At 47.4% G+C, this 13,497-nt stretch overlaps 2 protein-coding genes across 2 annotated transcripts in view; both read left to right on the top strand.

Annotated features, from left to right (window-relative positions):
- UROS (uroporphyrinogen III synthase) overlaps window positions 1-13,497 on the top strand; it is a 623,177-nt gene that overhangs the window by 550,663 nt on the left and 59,017 nt on the right. The gene's annotated exons all lie outside the window — the stretch shown is intronic.
- Window positions 322-3,902, top strand: NKX1-2 (NK1 homeobox 2). Its single transcript, XM_072931570.1, is given in 4 exon segments — window positions 322-367; window positions 370-468; window positions 569-730; window positions 1,650-3,902. Coding segments are annotated over 4 exon segments (882 nt in total). The 3' UTR covers window positions 2,225-3,902.

Raw genomic sequence — 13,497 nt, 5'->3', positions numbered from 1 at the left:
TCAGCCCGCTGGACCCGCACTGATGGGGACAGCTGCAGGTGGCTCAGAGGAGGGCGAGGGGACAGGTGCAGCCGGCGGCTCTCCGGACCCCGGAGGACACAGACTGCCGTCGGGCTGCCGGGTACAGCCGCATCCCTGCCCCGGCGGAGGTCCCGGCTACGGTGCCAGGGGCTCCTGGCTGCCCCCTCCGCACGTTCCCCCGCCCAACCCGGGGTGGGTAACGGGAAAGCCCCGTCGCCGAGAGGCTGGGATGGAGGGAGGCGCCCGCTGCGCCCCCGCGGAGCCAGCGCGGCGGGGAGGGGGCTCGGGGGCGGCGTGCCAATGGCTGCGCTGCCCCCTCCTCTGCCCCCACCCCGCCGCCGGCCCCTCCGCCTCCCCGGCCGACCCTCCTCCCCGCCGCTCACTCCGCGCCAACAGCGCCCAGCCTGCGGCTCCGGAGCGGCCCGGCTCCGCGCTGGGAGCCAGCAGGTCTCCGGGAAGCGCGGAGGGTGGGGTGGGATGCCGGAATGCCCGGACCGCGGGGCCAAGGCGGCCCCCATCCATCATAAAATCTCCTTCTCCATCTTAGACATCCTGGATCCCCAGAAATTCAGCAGAAGACGCGAACCGGCCTCGGGGAGCTGGGGCAGCGCCCCCCGCTCGGGCGAGCGGGAGAAAAGTTTGGGACGAGTTGAAGTAGGAAAGGACGCTGCTGCTCCAGGCAGCGGGAGGAATAAACTAGAGGCACATGGTAGGAACGCGCTCGCGTTTCTCCGGGGCGCGCAGGTGGAGGCGCCGGCACACGGGGACCCCCGGCCCCGCGCCCGGCGGGACGCGCTCCCCGCGTGGGGTCCCGCAGCAGCGAGGGAAAGGGGGGCTGGAACTGGATTTTAAGTCTTGATGATGCAAAGGGCAAAGTTCTCGATATCCGCGTGCCCTGCCCGGCTCCACGCGTGCGGAGCATCCTCTGCCGCCGGAGCAGGAGGGCGCACATCAGGGCGCGCCGCCGCCCCGCCCCGGCGCCGGACGGGCCGCGGCTCTTACCGAGGCACCGCACGGGTTTCTTTCCCCCAGCCCCCGGTGCTCTTTTCCCCGGGGCGGCAGCGGTCGGATGCCCCGGCCCGCGGGACGGCGGCTGAGTAATTGCTCAGCCCGTCCCCACCGGAGGATGCCTTAGCTCCCGGTGATCGATATCCTATTACCGACTCTCGCCTATCTCCTCCCCGCAGCTTGCAGGTGCCCACTTCAAACCTCCTTCCCCCGGCCTGATCCTAATATTGTTCGATTAAAACTTACCTTTAATAGATGACATCTATCGATCTGGCCCTCGCAAATCTGAAACTCCATTAGCGCAGGGATAGGGAGGGGGGCAGGGGATTTATTTCGCTTCAGAAGGGGACTTTAATAACTTCTTTTTTAATTGGTAAGAAATCCACATCGACGGCTCCCCCCTCCCCACCGCGGATGCGGTGGCACAGCGGGGGACGCGGGGGGGGGAGGGTGGTGGTCTCGCACGACGGGCGGAATTTTTCTGCCCTTTATTTTATTTATTTTTAATGATTGTCCTTATGTGGAGGGGAGGGAGGGATGTGGGAGCAGAAGCGCGGGGTTCGGAGGGGAACGGGAGGAAGGATGCGCTATCCCCTGACGAGCCCCGCGGTCTCACCTAGATGCGCACGCCCCGGCGGAGAGCGGCGCCGAGGACGCGGGGCAGGAGCGCGACGAGGAGGACCCGAACGGGGACGGGACCGGGACGGCGAGCCCGCCCGGGCCGGAGGAGCCGGGCTCGCCGCGGAGCGCCCGGCGGCGGCGGCCGGAGCCGGGCTGCGGGAAGCCGCGGCGGGCGCGCACCGCCTTCACCTACGAGCAGCTGGTGGCCCTGGAGAACAAGTTCCGAGCCACGCGGTACCTGTCGGTGTGCGAGCGCCTCAGCCTGGCGCTGTCCCTCAGCCTCACCGAGACGCAGGTGAAGATCTGGTTCCAGAACCGCCGCACCAAGTGGAAGAAGCAGCACCCGGGCGCCGACGGGGCGGCTCCCGCAGCATCCCCCGCGGCGGCGGCGGCGGCGAGCGGCGGCAGCCCCAGCCCGCCGGGCCCCGCCGCTCTGCCCTTCCAGACTTTCCCTTCCTACGCCGCCGCCAACGTGCTGGTGCCGCCGGCCGCCCCCTTCCCGCTGGGCACCGGCCCCTTCGCACCCTTCCTGGGCCCCGCGTACCTCGGCCCTTTCTACGCCCCGCACCTCTGAGGCGGCAGCTCCCGGGAGCCAGGAGCGCACCTCAGCCCTTCTGAGCCAGCGGGGAACACCGTCATCACTTCTGCTGCTTGCGTGTGGCCATTGGAAGTGTAAGAAAGTTGATTTTTCCTAGGCGTCACGGCAGCACGCTTAACTTTGACACACAGAGAAAAAAAACCTCTCTATAACCACTGGATTTTATTAGCACCTTTGAGATGTAATTATAGGTGTCGGAGATGGGAAAAGTAACCCTCTTTACACATGCCTGACACTAATTCCCTGCAGATTCTTCTCCAAGTTCATTGTTAAGATGCTCCTCGTTGCTGTTCGGCTTGCCAGCACGCGTCTGAAGCCTCGGGGGCTCGGGAGCTGTGGCACTCGTTAGCGCTGCTGAGATCCTGATGCTGATGAGGGTGCAGGCGGCCGTGTCGAATCCCAGGGATGCTCGGCACTGAAGACGTCCCCAGGCTCTGACTGTGCTCGTGGGACTCTCCTGAGCTCTGTTTGACCCACGTTTCGTTATTGTCTCTGAAAACTGCCAGTCACGTTCTTGGCACCCTACCTGGAGGAGAGCTTTGTTTGGGAAGGTGCAGGAAAATGCAAGACAAGAAGGAAATCTGCATGGTCGGTGGGAAAATGTTCAACTGCTGCTCATGTCCACGGCCTCTCTGCCTTTCTCTGCAGTTCAGTCCCAATGACTTCACAGCTTTTGGGAAAGAAGTCTAAAGATCATTCTTTTTGCAGAGACCAGTTGTTCTTGTAATAACACAACATTAGTGCCAAATGAGGCAGAAAAGAAAACATAAATCAGAGAAAATGATTACATTATTCATTTCTTTAAAAATGGGGCATTTGTTGTAGAAAGTAAGTAAAACACAGAATTTCCAGCATGCTGAGACCTATTTTCCATAACAGAGAAACACATGCTTTTTCTGGTTTTGCTTTTTGGAGCATTTGTTAGAAGGGAAATCACATTTCATCTTCATCGTTACAAGCATTGGAATGAAAAGGAATTTTAGCTGGGGGCTCATCTGTCCCTGAAAGGAGAGGAAGTAATTGGTTTAAAAAAAATCTGTCTCATGCAGTTTTACAAATTATTACAACACAGTATTTCAGACTGTATCCTCTCGGTCTCTGACAATGCTTTAAAGTACACACTGTCTTTCCAACCAAAAAACTTAGCTCATAAATCCTATCTAGCTCTTGTGCTGGTCTAAATAAAAAGGGTTTTTAAATTATTCCCTGTTTAATTGTTTTTAATGTTACTGGGATGAGGCACTGTCTGCTTTGTGGACCATTTGCCCACCTGGTGTGGGTCTTGATGGTCCCTGTGTTGCATGTCAGTGACTGAGGGTGACACCTCATCTCCTCTGGGCTGGCTGCGAGGAGATGGGCGATGGGACAACCCTCTCTTGCAAAAATCACCCTCCTGACTTCCAGCGTTGCAGGCATCCCGGGTGTGAGAGCCACAAGCCTAAGCTTGGACCAGCTGAAAAGGTCTGAGGTTGTCCTTCCACAGCGAGAGGAGGTACCCAGCAGCTCCTCAGTGGTTTGCAGAGCTATTAACAGAACACAAAGTTCACATCAGGTCATGGGCTTGGAAGTCATGGCTGCTGTATGAATGCATTTACTTGGAGGCTAATTAAAGTAACTTTTTAACCCTAATTTAAGTTAGAGTTGCAAAAGACGGGAGCATCCAGAGCTGCCTTCCTTTCTGGCCAGGCAATCAGGATTCCCAAATGCCTGAGCCATCAGGTCCCACCGCTGCTGACAAACTGTGTGCCCACTTCTGGCCACTCCTGGGCAATTGGGAGCTCAAGCCCTGCAGGGTAGGAAAGGCATTCCTGCAGGCTGGCCTGGTCCATCTTCTCTGCCTCAAGTTAGGACTAACTAGACCTAAATCCTCTTGACTATTCATGGCCTCCTATTTGTGATTGTCATCACTGTCCATACAAAAAACAGGTCTTGATGTCACCTTGCTGTCACTCTAAGAGGTTCCCAGAGCGTGATAGGGTTATCCACAGTGTTCCCAGATCTCTGGTAAAACACAGGCTTGTGCCCTGGTATGGTCATACAGTTATTCTTTTCCTTGAGAAGTGTAAATCACAGCAAAACAAACAAACAAACAAACAAACAAAACCCAACAAAAAACCAGGGAATGTTACAAGTCAAAATAAATAATATAAATTGTCTCTTCCTTCAAGATGTGGCTTTGCTGCTCAGAAACCTTTCAAGGCTCTGCTTTGCCAGCAATTTTACCCTTGCCAAAACTGTATTAACTTTAGAGGAAATATTGATTCCTATGCAAGATGCTTTAGCCTTTCTTTTTTGCTATCACTCTCTTTAGTCACTTCTAGCCCAGATTCCCAAAAGATGTTTTACAGTTATTTCCAGAGAATATAGCAGTCATGGTCCCCACTTTGCATGACTTGCACCTTTGCATAGCACTGGAAGGAGGATGCACATCAATGGGAATGCAGATTTTGTGGCTCTTATCCCAGGCCACCAAAGTTTTCCTGGCTAAATTCTTTGGACAGAGACTTCCCTCGTTTTTTTTTTTTTTTTTGAGTGGGGGCTGCTTGGGTGGATGATTCTTGTTAGGGATGTGGTGTCTGGGCTCTTATTCCAGCTGAGCTTGCAAGCAGCCCTGGGAACGGCAATTGCAGTCAAACTTTGCATTGCCCAGATGAGGCCATTTGCACTGGTAACACTTCTAGAAATGCCCCACTGAGTATCCATTATCTCTAACAATTCTGAATAAAGATTTGTGCAATATTTTCAGGCACAGACAGAAACTGACTTTACTCACAGCTGAATATAGATGTTAAAAGGAATCATGAGTAAGTCCTAAGTGTAAAAAGCAAAAAATGCATTTATATTAAATTAAAAGAGCTTTGAATTCAAATGCTCCAGGGAGAACAGGAAAGTTAGGAGCCTCCCTCATTCCTGGGCAACCTGGTCTAGTGGGTGGCATCTCTGCCCATGACAGGGAGTTGGAACTTGGTGGTCTTTAAGACCCCTTCGAACCCAAACAACTCTGTGATTCAGCACCTGACAGTGTCTGCAGGGAGCAGGCAGCAGCAGCTGGGGGTGAAACTGCCCAAACTACTGCCAATTCTGAGTCCAGGAACCACAAAATCACTTTGGAAACAGACTTCATTTAACCCGATAACAAAACAAGTACAGGAAGGCACACTGTGACATCACAGTTAGGGGAAATGTTAGAAATACTAATTTAACCAGAATTTCAGAACCCTGCTTAAGAATTAGAATATCTACAATTCATGCAGTTGAGTTTGCAAAGTTGGAAGAAAACAAGAAAAATTTAAATAAATGGAGGAACAAAAGATAAAATGTATTTATTGGCATGTCATTGACCAAGCATTTTTCTTGAAGGAAATCAATGGGATTTCTTGTGTAATACATGACTGGAAAATTAAACTAAAGTTTATTTCCTTCCTAGCAATCTCTCTCTTGTTCTCTCTCTCATTATTATTAGAAGATATGTAATAAGGTTTGTGCTACCTACACACAGGTTCTTGAGGGGAGCACAGACTCCCGTTTTCCACCTGTGGATTTTTCCTCACTGAGAACAAGTAGGACCATGAGAGAGCCAGAGACGACCCAAGACAAGGAGCAGAGAGAGCTCAGGTATCTCCTACTCTCCTGCTGGAGCTCACCCTAGGTCGGGGGTGGCTCCGTGTGGTGGAAAAAAATCTCTCCTCCAACCCGAGCTTTCAAAGAAAAACTCAGTAGTCCTCTGTTGTCCAGTCTCAAGGCAGTTTATTGCAAGTTATCTAAAAGATTTTCTTCTTGAGCTGCTGTGGTTTGCTCACAGCTCAGGCAGAGGCACACACACACCCTGACATCCTCTCTGACTCCCGACTGCTTCTTCTCTCCCTGCCCAGGGCTGCTGCTGTCTTTTATATGGTACATTACGTGTTACATGGGTACAGTTTTTACCCAATGCCCATTACCTATATTAAATGGTGCTTTTCTATCTTTTATATGGTACATTACATGTTACATGTTTACAGTTTTTCCCCAATGCCCATTACCTATATTAAATGGTGCCTTTCTACTCTAAACCAATCTGTGAGTGCCAACATCACCAAGAACATGGAGGTGAGGAAGGAGAAAGAGGGAGGAGAGGGCAGCCCCAAATCCCTCATCTTAAACCCTCTGACCCCCATGTACAAAACCAAAACCCCCTGTACAGCACTCAAAAATTCTTCCCTCTACTTTGTGACTACTTCTACTATAATATCTAAACTTTTGTCACTTCTTGTTCTTCCTGCAAGGTTGGTAAATCGTTCCATGGCTCAAACCCAAAATCTCAGCTGTTTCCAGCTGCCTGCCAGGGTCTCAAATGCTTCTGACCTGGGCCCAGAACATCCAAAAATGTCTGAGGGACATTGTGAGTTCCGACACTCTCCCTGCTTCTGGCAGAACAGGAGCTCCCTCAGAAGAGATGTGATCACTGATTTTTGTGGTCACTGTGGAGCATGGGAGTCTCACCTCCTGGTGGCAGCAGAGGTTGAGAGGTACATGGCAGCGTGCTCTGGTGACTCAGGAACGAATGAAAAGTGTTGCTGTGTTCCCATTGCTGTGTTCTCAGCAATGGGAGCAAAGTCTGATTTTCAGCAGCTTTACAACTCACAGGCAGACGAGATGTCTAGCAAAATATTTGATGGGTGAGATCCTCCTGAAGAAAAATTGCTAATTATGTTCTTGCATCACTAGACCTGAACACCGTTTTTGTTTGCCAGTCTGACCCTGTATCAGCTGAAGCCACCTTGATCTTTACAGCACTTTGTTGTCATGGCAAAATCATGTTGTGGGCCCCATTTCTGGTAGGGCACTCAGAAAAAGTTTCTGGGAAGATAATGATGTGTACAACTAATTTATGACTGCTTGTTACAGGTTTGCTTTATCCTTTTAGCTGGCATCTTTACCATGTTCACAGGAGCTGCTCTGTGGTGGCTGTGATTCATGCAGCCTGTAGCAACACTACCACTGCTTTCTATGGTAGCACAAATGTTAAACTCCATTTCTCTTAGATTTCCCCCTTCAAACACTGAAGAGTTCCCAAGCTGGCTTCTTTCTCAAGCTGATCATTGTTTTTTCTGTGTTCTTTGTAATGCTGCAGGAAAAATGTAATTAAAAATGTGGCATTCCATGGGGCTTAGTCAGGCTGCAATACTGAAGAGGGATTTTAGCAGTGTTCAAGATCTGTGCTTTTCCACTGAGCAGCCTCTGACAGATTGAAACCACCTTGAGTAATACCAGATCTATGTACAAGATCAATACAAATAAAAGATTTTTCTCCTTTCTACACATGCTGATTTATTATAGTAGCTTTGACCGTAAACAACTGCTATTGTTTAAAGAAAGATGCTTTAAACATTAATTTTAAAAAAAGAGAGAATATATGAAATTACATAAACTTTGCAAAATGTCAGGTTTTGTATCTGTCTTTAAGGTCTTTAAGAACCTGACACAACAAACTGAGAGTTGGGTGAGTTGAAACCTTGTCCTCTCAGGTGAGGTCAGTTCTGTGATGATGTCCCAATATCTGATACCTCCCGTGGTGTTTGTGGGTAGCAACGGGACTGACAGCTTCCCTTATCAGCCAGTCCTTCCATGGAATTACCCTGCAAAGCACAAGCATCAGTAAATTCAAGATTTGCTGCATTTCACTGGAATTGCTCCAGAAGAGCAACTGATGAATCCTAGAACAGTTTGTATGGGAAAGGACTTTATAGACCATCTAGTTCCAATGCCCCTGTCATGGGCAGGGAACTCTGATAGATGAGCTGCAGAGAGCTAGGAATGAATTAAATTCTTTACCAGTTTATTTGTCCCTTCTAAGGAACAGGCAATTCACAGTTAAAGGGTAGATAATTTCTGTCGAGGTCTTTCTGAAGAGTCCTTCCTTCTCTATGCTTTCCACATTTCAAGGTGTGTGATTTTTGAAAAGAGTTATGATGAAAGAAATTGTCTTGAAACATTGGATTGAAAGCAAATTCCTTTGTCCTAAGATGTATCAAGAAAACCTTTAATTTTCTCAATTATCTATATTCTAGAAAAATCTAAAGATCATTTGAAGTCCTGACTGGGGAAGTGCAGGAGGTCTCAGGGTAATGACAAGTGGCAGGTGATGCAACAGGTCACCCTGCTGATCTTTCACCTCAGCAATGACGCCAAGTGAAAACTTGTTCAGTGTCTGACCACAGCAGCCCTGAGGTCAGAGCTGAGTGCTCACCATTTTGCCAGGTTGGCAATCCTGGTGGCAGCAATGTCAAACTCTGTGACAGCAGGGCCGGTGGGGATGTGTCATGCTGGAATTTTGAGAAGTTCCCCAGCTCCTGAGATAAAGCATATCCAGATGTTCAGTGCTCAGTCCTGAGATTAACCAAATTGACAAGGTATTTATTCTGATTATCCAGTTAGAAGTATTTATGTTTGTTTTCTGTGTGCTCTCAGAACTACCATCTGGGTCAGATTTTCAAAGTCAGGAGAGCATGTAAAGGAGTTTTCCAGAAATCATTGTTCTGATAAAATCCGAGAACGAAGATTGTGAGTTAAGAAGCACAAGGTCCTCAGGATCCAAATCAAAATACATTTGTTCAAGGAAGAAGCAAGGTCACATCCAAGGCACTTGAAAACCTGAAATTTAAACCAAATCTCATTCCAATTTTCCTTGTATTTTATTTTAACATTTGTGAGTTTTATGCTATAAAATGCCATTTATACAGCTCTTTTAATCTGTCTTGGGAAAGCCAGAAAAAAACCTGTTTTTCCCAAGCTCTCTCCAATTTGTCTTTTTGCTTGTACGATATCCAAGGAATGTGATGCTCACCAGAAATGTGTGTAGAAAGGCTCATTAAATTAACTACAAGTCCAAGAAATGAAAGAGCTTAAAATTCACCTTTAGGTTTCACAGAAATAAACCATCTCCCCTCATTTGTGGAAGGCTCTGGATGTAGGTATTGTTGAGCTGCAGAGGAAAATGAGAGTGTAAGTTCAAACATGGGGAACACTGCCTGAGAGAAGACAGCAATTTAAATTCCTTTGATTCTGTAATTCAGTTATCCATGTTGTCATCTAACAGAGTATCATGGAAATCTTTGTAAAATAAGCCAACATACAAATCAGGGAGGATAAATATGAACTGTAGCTCAAGGTTGATATTGCAAAAGGAATATCAGCTCTAAGGGTTGTTTGTGGTGCTTTACGCTGGGTTAACTAGCACCCATCCAATAAAACAGCATTATTTTGAGGGGGATGTGCTATGCTTTGCCAAACTATCTTGAAAGATATGAACTAAAAGAGAAATCTCTAAGTGGACTTGAGAGGCAGATCTGCTTTGTGTGCATTACAATTTGTGGCTGCCCTGCTCTGAGACACTGCACTGTGAAATATTCTAGCTGTGCTGCAGGAAGGGCTAAGGCTTCTTGTCCTGCAAGATATGTCTTAATGTCAGTAAACAACCAGAATAACACAATCATGGGCCACGAAAAACCATTTTTCTATATAAGGCACTACGAACAATCCCATAATCCCACCCTGTGCCTAAGAGCATTGTCCAGATGCTCCTGGAGCTCTGCCGGGCTGGGGCTCTGCCCACTGTCCCGGGGAGCCTGTTCAGGCCCAGCCCCCTCTGGGGGAGAACCTTCTCCTGATGGTCAGTGCAAACCTCCCCTGACACAGCCCTGCCGTTCCCTATTCCCGTCCCAGAGAGCAGGGATCCGGTCCCTCCTCTGCCCATCGTGAGGAAGCTGTAGTGCTCTGAGGACTCCCCTCCCATTCTCCAGACTGAACAAACCAAGTGATCTCAGCTGTCACTTGTACAGTTTCCCCTCCCGACTCTCCACCATCTTCACAGCTTCCTTTGGCCACTTTCCAGTAGCTCGATATCCTTCATTGTCAGACTGCGACTGAGTTGAGTTGAGTTTGAGGTTGAGCTCCCCAGCAATGTTAACTGAGGTTTGCTTTCAAACCTGCCTTTGGCTCAGAAAAGTGCCTATTTTTTATTTTTGCTGAGTGGCAGCTGAGTTTCAACAGGAGGAGAAAGGGTGAAGCTTGTCCTTGTGGCTTTGCTATGGGTGGGAAGAGAGGTGGGACTGTCCTTGTGCCAGCTGGGCAGAATTGTGCTGGTTTTAGGTAATGATGAACTTGCACCTTGAGCCTCCTGGCCTGGGTGAATTCCATATCCAGCCTGCGCTCGGAGGTGAGGAGCTGTCCCATGCTATTGAGGAATTGAACACTGCTGCCAAGGGGCAAATCATCAGCTCTCGAGGAATGCTGGGTGTTTCCTGCAACACTCCTAAGACAGTGTTCAACTCGAGTGAGGGTCCTGCAATCCTGCCTTGGCACCAGCGCTTGAGCTGCTCCCACGAGCAGCATGTGAATCCCTGGCACACGCTGAGCTTGTGCAGCCAAACTGGCACACGATTCCCTGTTATTTACTCTGCCTCTAAATAACTACAATAAGTGGGATGCAATTCCTCAGTCTCCTCACATGCCTAATTCCCAACAACTTCAATGAGCATTTCTGCCAGAGACAGGGCTGTGGAATTACTCCTAACAACTGGCATGACTTAACTTGTTCCTTCTTATAACTTTATGGTTTGCTTACATGTCAAATTGTATTTTCTGGAGTAGCAAAATGAATATAATAACTTTCTTTCTTCAAGTAGGTCAGAGTTTTCCTCTTTTCTGCAGGGCAAATTACTGTAAAATGTGAACATTTTATGGATTCCCTTTTCCATATTTTGGTTACTGTCATGTGGAGTCTTTTAGGTATCTACAGGTAACTAAATAGTACAGATTAAGCTTCTGCTTTCCCTTTTTTATTCACATAAAATACTTCATCTAGCTGAGAGCAATTCCTCCAAGATCTACAGTAATAGCTGCTACTGTGCACAATGGAAATTATTTAAAATTCCAGCTTGATAGTGTTTAAAGAAGAAAAGTGCATATTTTCTGTATCTTGATAATAAATACCAAAAACAAAGGAAGAAAGAAAGTGAGCCATGACACTGATCCTACATAAAACTGATCAGGTTTAAATTAAACAGAACTTTGAAGGCACTTTGTCTCAGGTCTTGATTAATCAGACTCCAGTTTGAGAGTATTTCATATTTATAATTTTTAATCTCAGAAACAGTTCCTATCAGCTTTAAAAATTACATTTTCATATAGTATCTGTGCATTCCACATTATGTCTTTATTTCTTCTTCTTTCAGACCTTACAGAATCCAAAAGCAAGCAAGCCTTTTCTTGCTTGAGGGTTGCTTGTTTGTTTATTTGCTTGTTTTTGAATCTCTGCCTTCCAGACAGGAATCTGCTGTTTTCCTGCATGTCTGGCTTCTGAAATCGCCTCTCCAGGCAGTTTGCCTCCAGCTCCATGAGGCAGAGCTGAACCCAAGATCCAGCACTTCAATCGATCTTGATTGCCTTTAGTTTGCATTCTTTACATTTTCAGATGCGTATTTCCCTAATATGATAGGTGCTACTTAATCCTTTAGACAAGTTTTGTTCTTTCTGTATTTTTCTGCTTATTGTGAAAAGAACATGGTTGGATGAATCTAAACCAATTTGGAGATGAGCTTAAGAGCATTTAAAGGCAGGTAAAAGGCAGCTCTTGAGTTGAGTCTATGAAAGATGAAAGCGATGTAGCTCCCAGCCTGTTATTTCTGTGGCTAAATAGGTAGAAGACATCATTAGCATGACCTGAGATAACAGATCTATATTAATGAAATGCGATGCTAATGAAATGCCGAAGTAAAAGACAATCTAACCTTAAACCAGCATTTCTTACCTGGAAAAATCCCACTGATCTCATGGATTGTAAATCCTGGACCATGTCCTATAAGCCTATTTAAGAATTGTGAGTATGCAAAAAACCAAAATTATGTGATTTTTTCCTTACACCAGAGATTGTAAAATCATGATTTGGGTTGGAAGGGACATTAAAGATCATTCAGTTCCAAACTCCCCTGCCGTGGGCAGGGACATCTTCCACCTCCCCCGGTTGCTCCAAGTCCTGTCCAACCTGGCCTTGGACACTTCCAGGGATCCAGGGGCAGCCACAGCTGCTCTGGGCACCCTGTGCCAGGGCTGCCCACTCACACAGGAAATAATTCCTTCCCCAAATCCCATCTAACCCTGCCCTCTGGCAGTGGGAAGCCGTTCCCATTGTTCTGTCACTCCAGGCCCTTGTCCAAAGTCTCTCCATCTTTCTTGTCAGCTCCTCCAGGCACTGAAGGCCTCAGTTAGGTCACCCCAAAACTTCTCCATGATGAACAATCCCAATTCTCCCAGTCTTTCCTCGCAGCAGAGCTGCTCCATCCCTCTGATCAAGTTGGTGGCTTCCTCTGGACTTGTTCTTGTCCTTCCCATGCTGGGGACCCTAAAGCTGGATGCAGAACCCAATGAAGGATCTCACCAGAATGGGGTAGAGAAGCAGAATGAACTGGGACAATGTGTAATACTCAAAACAGAGAGTATTGCTTATTTTCAGCCTTTTCACAAAAAATCATAACTTCAACTAAAAATAAAGGGTTTCAATAGCTCCTAGACAATAACTGCTTCTGGACTTAAGAAACTGGGCACTGTACAACTGTGCATTCATTCAGCAGTCACGACTCTGAAATGTATTTTGCAATTTAGCACCTAAGGCACAACCTTTTGGTTCTTTATGAACTCATCTTTGGCAGCAGATGCAGGGCACTGCCTGCTGGCAGAATTGGGCTAGTAGGAGACACAAACACATTAGCAAATTGAGCCTAACTCCCTCTGTGTTTGCAAAGAGCTCAACATCATCTGTTCTCCTCCCAGCCCTCGCTGCATCAAGCTGACTGCACATTGGGAAGATTTTCTCTGAGGGCATTGTTCTCCAAAGGCATAAGCGGTGCTGCTCCCTGACGTCCAAGATTTGAACAATTTGGCTAGAAGATATGACAATCTAGACAAGGTTCAGGAATATTTTCAAATTGCTTGCTTTAGTGAGGGGAAGTTATGCAAATTCTCTGTGTGTCAACTAGGATACCATGCTTTCTTTGTGGAAGAAATAAGTTATTTTCCAGCATTGATAAATTTATCAGGGCAATTTATGGACAAAGAACAAGAGGCACAAAGAAGTTACCATTGCTAATACTTAGGGGTTCTTTTGTTTTTGTTTTTGTTTTTGTTTTTGTTTTTGTTTTTGTTTTTGTTTTGTTTGTTTGGGTTTTTTGGGTTGTTTTTTTGTTGCTCTTCCTAGTGAGGTGGATACGATA

This window comes from Taeniopygia guttata, chromosome 6 (genome assembly GCF_048771995.1).
Source record: "Taeniopygia guttata chromosome 6, bTaeGut7.mat, whole genome shotgun sequence".
In the NCBI taxonomy this organism is placed as follows: Eukaryota; Metazoa; Chordata; class Aves; order Passeriformes; family Estrildidae; genus Taeniopygia; species Taeniopygia guttata.
Note: the sequence above shows the minus strand (reverse complement) of the source record. Positions and strands in the feature narration are given on the sequence as shown.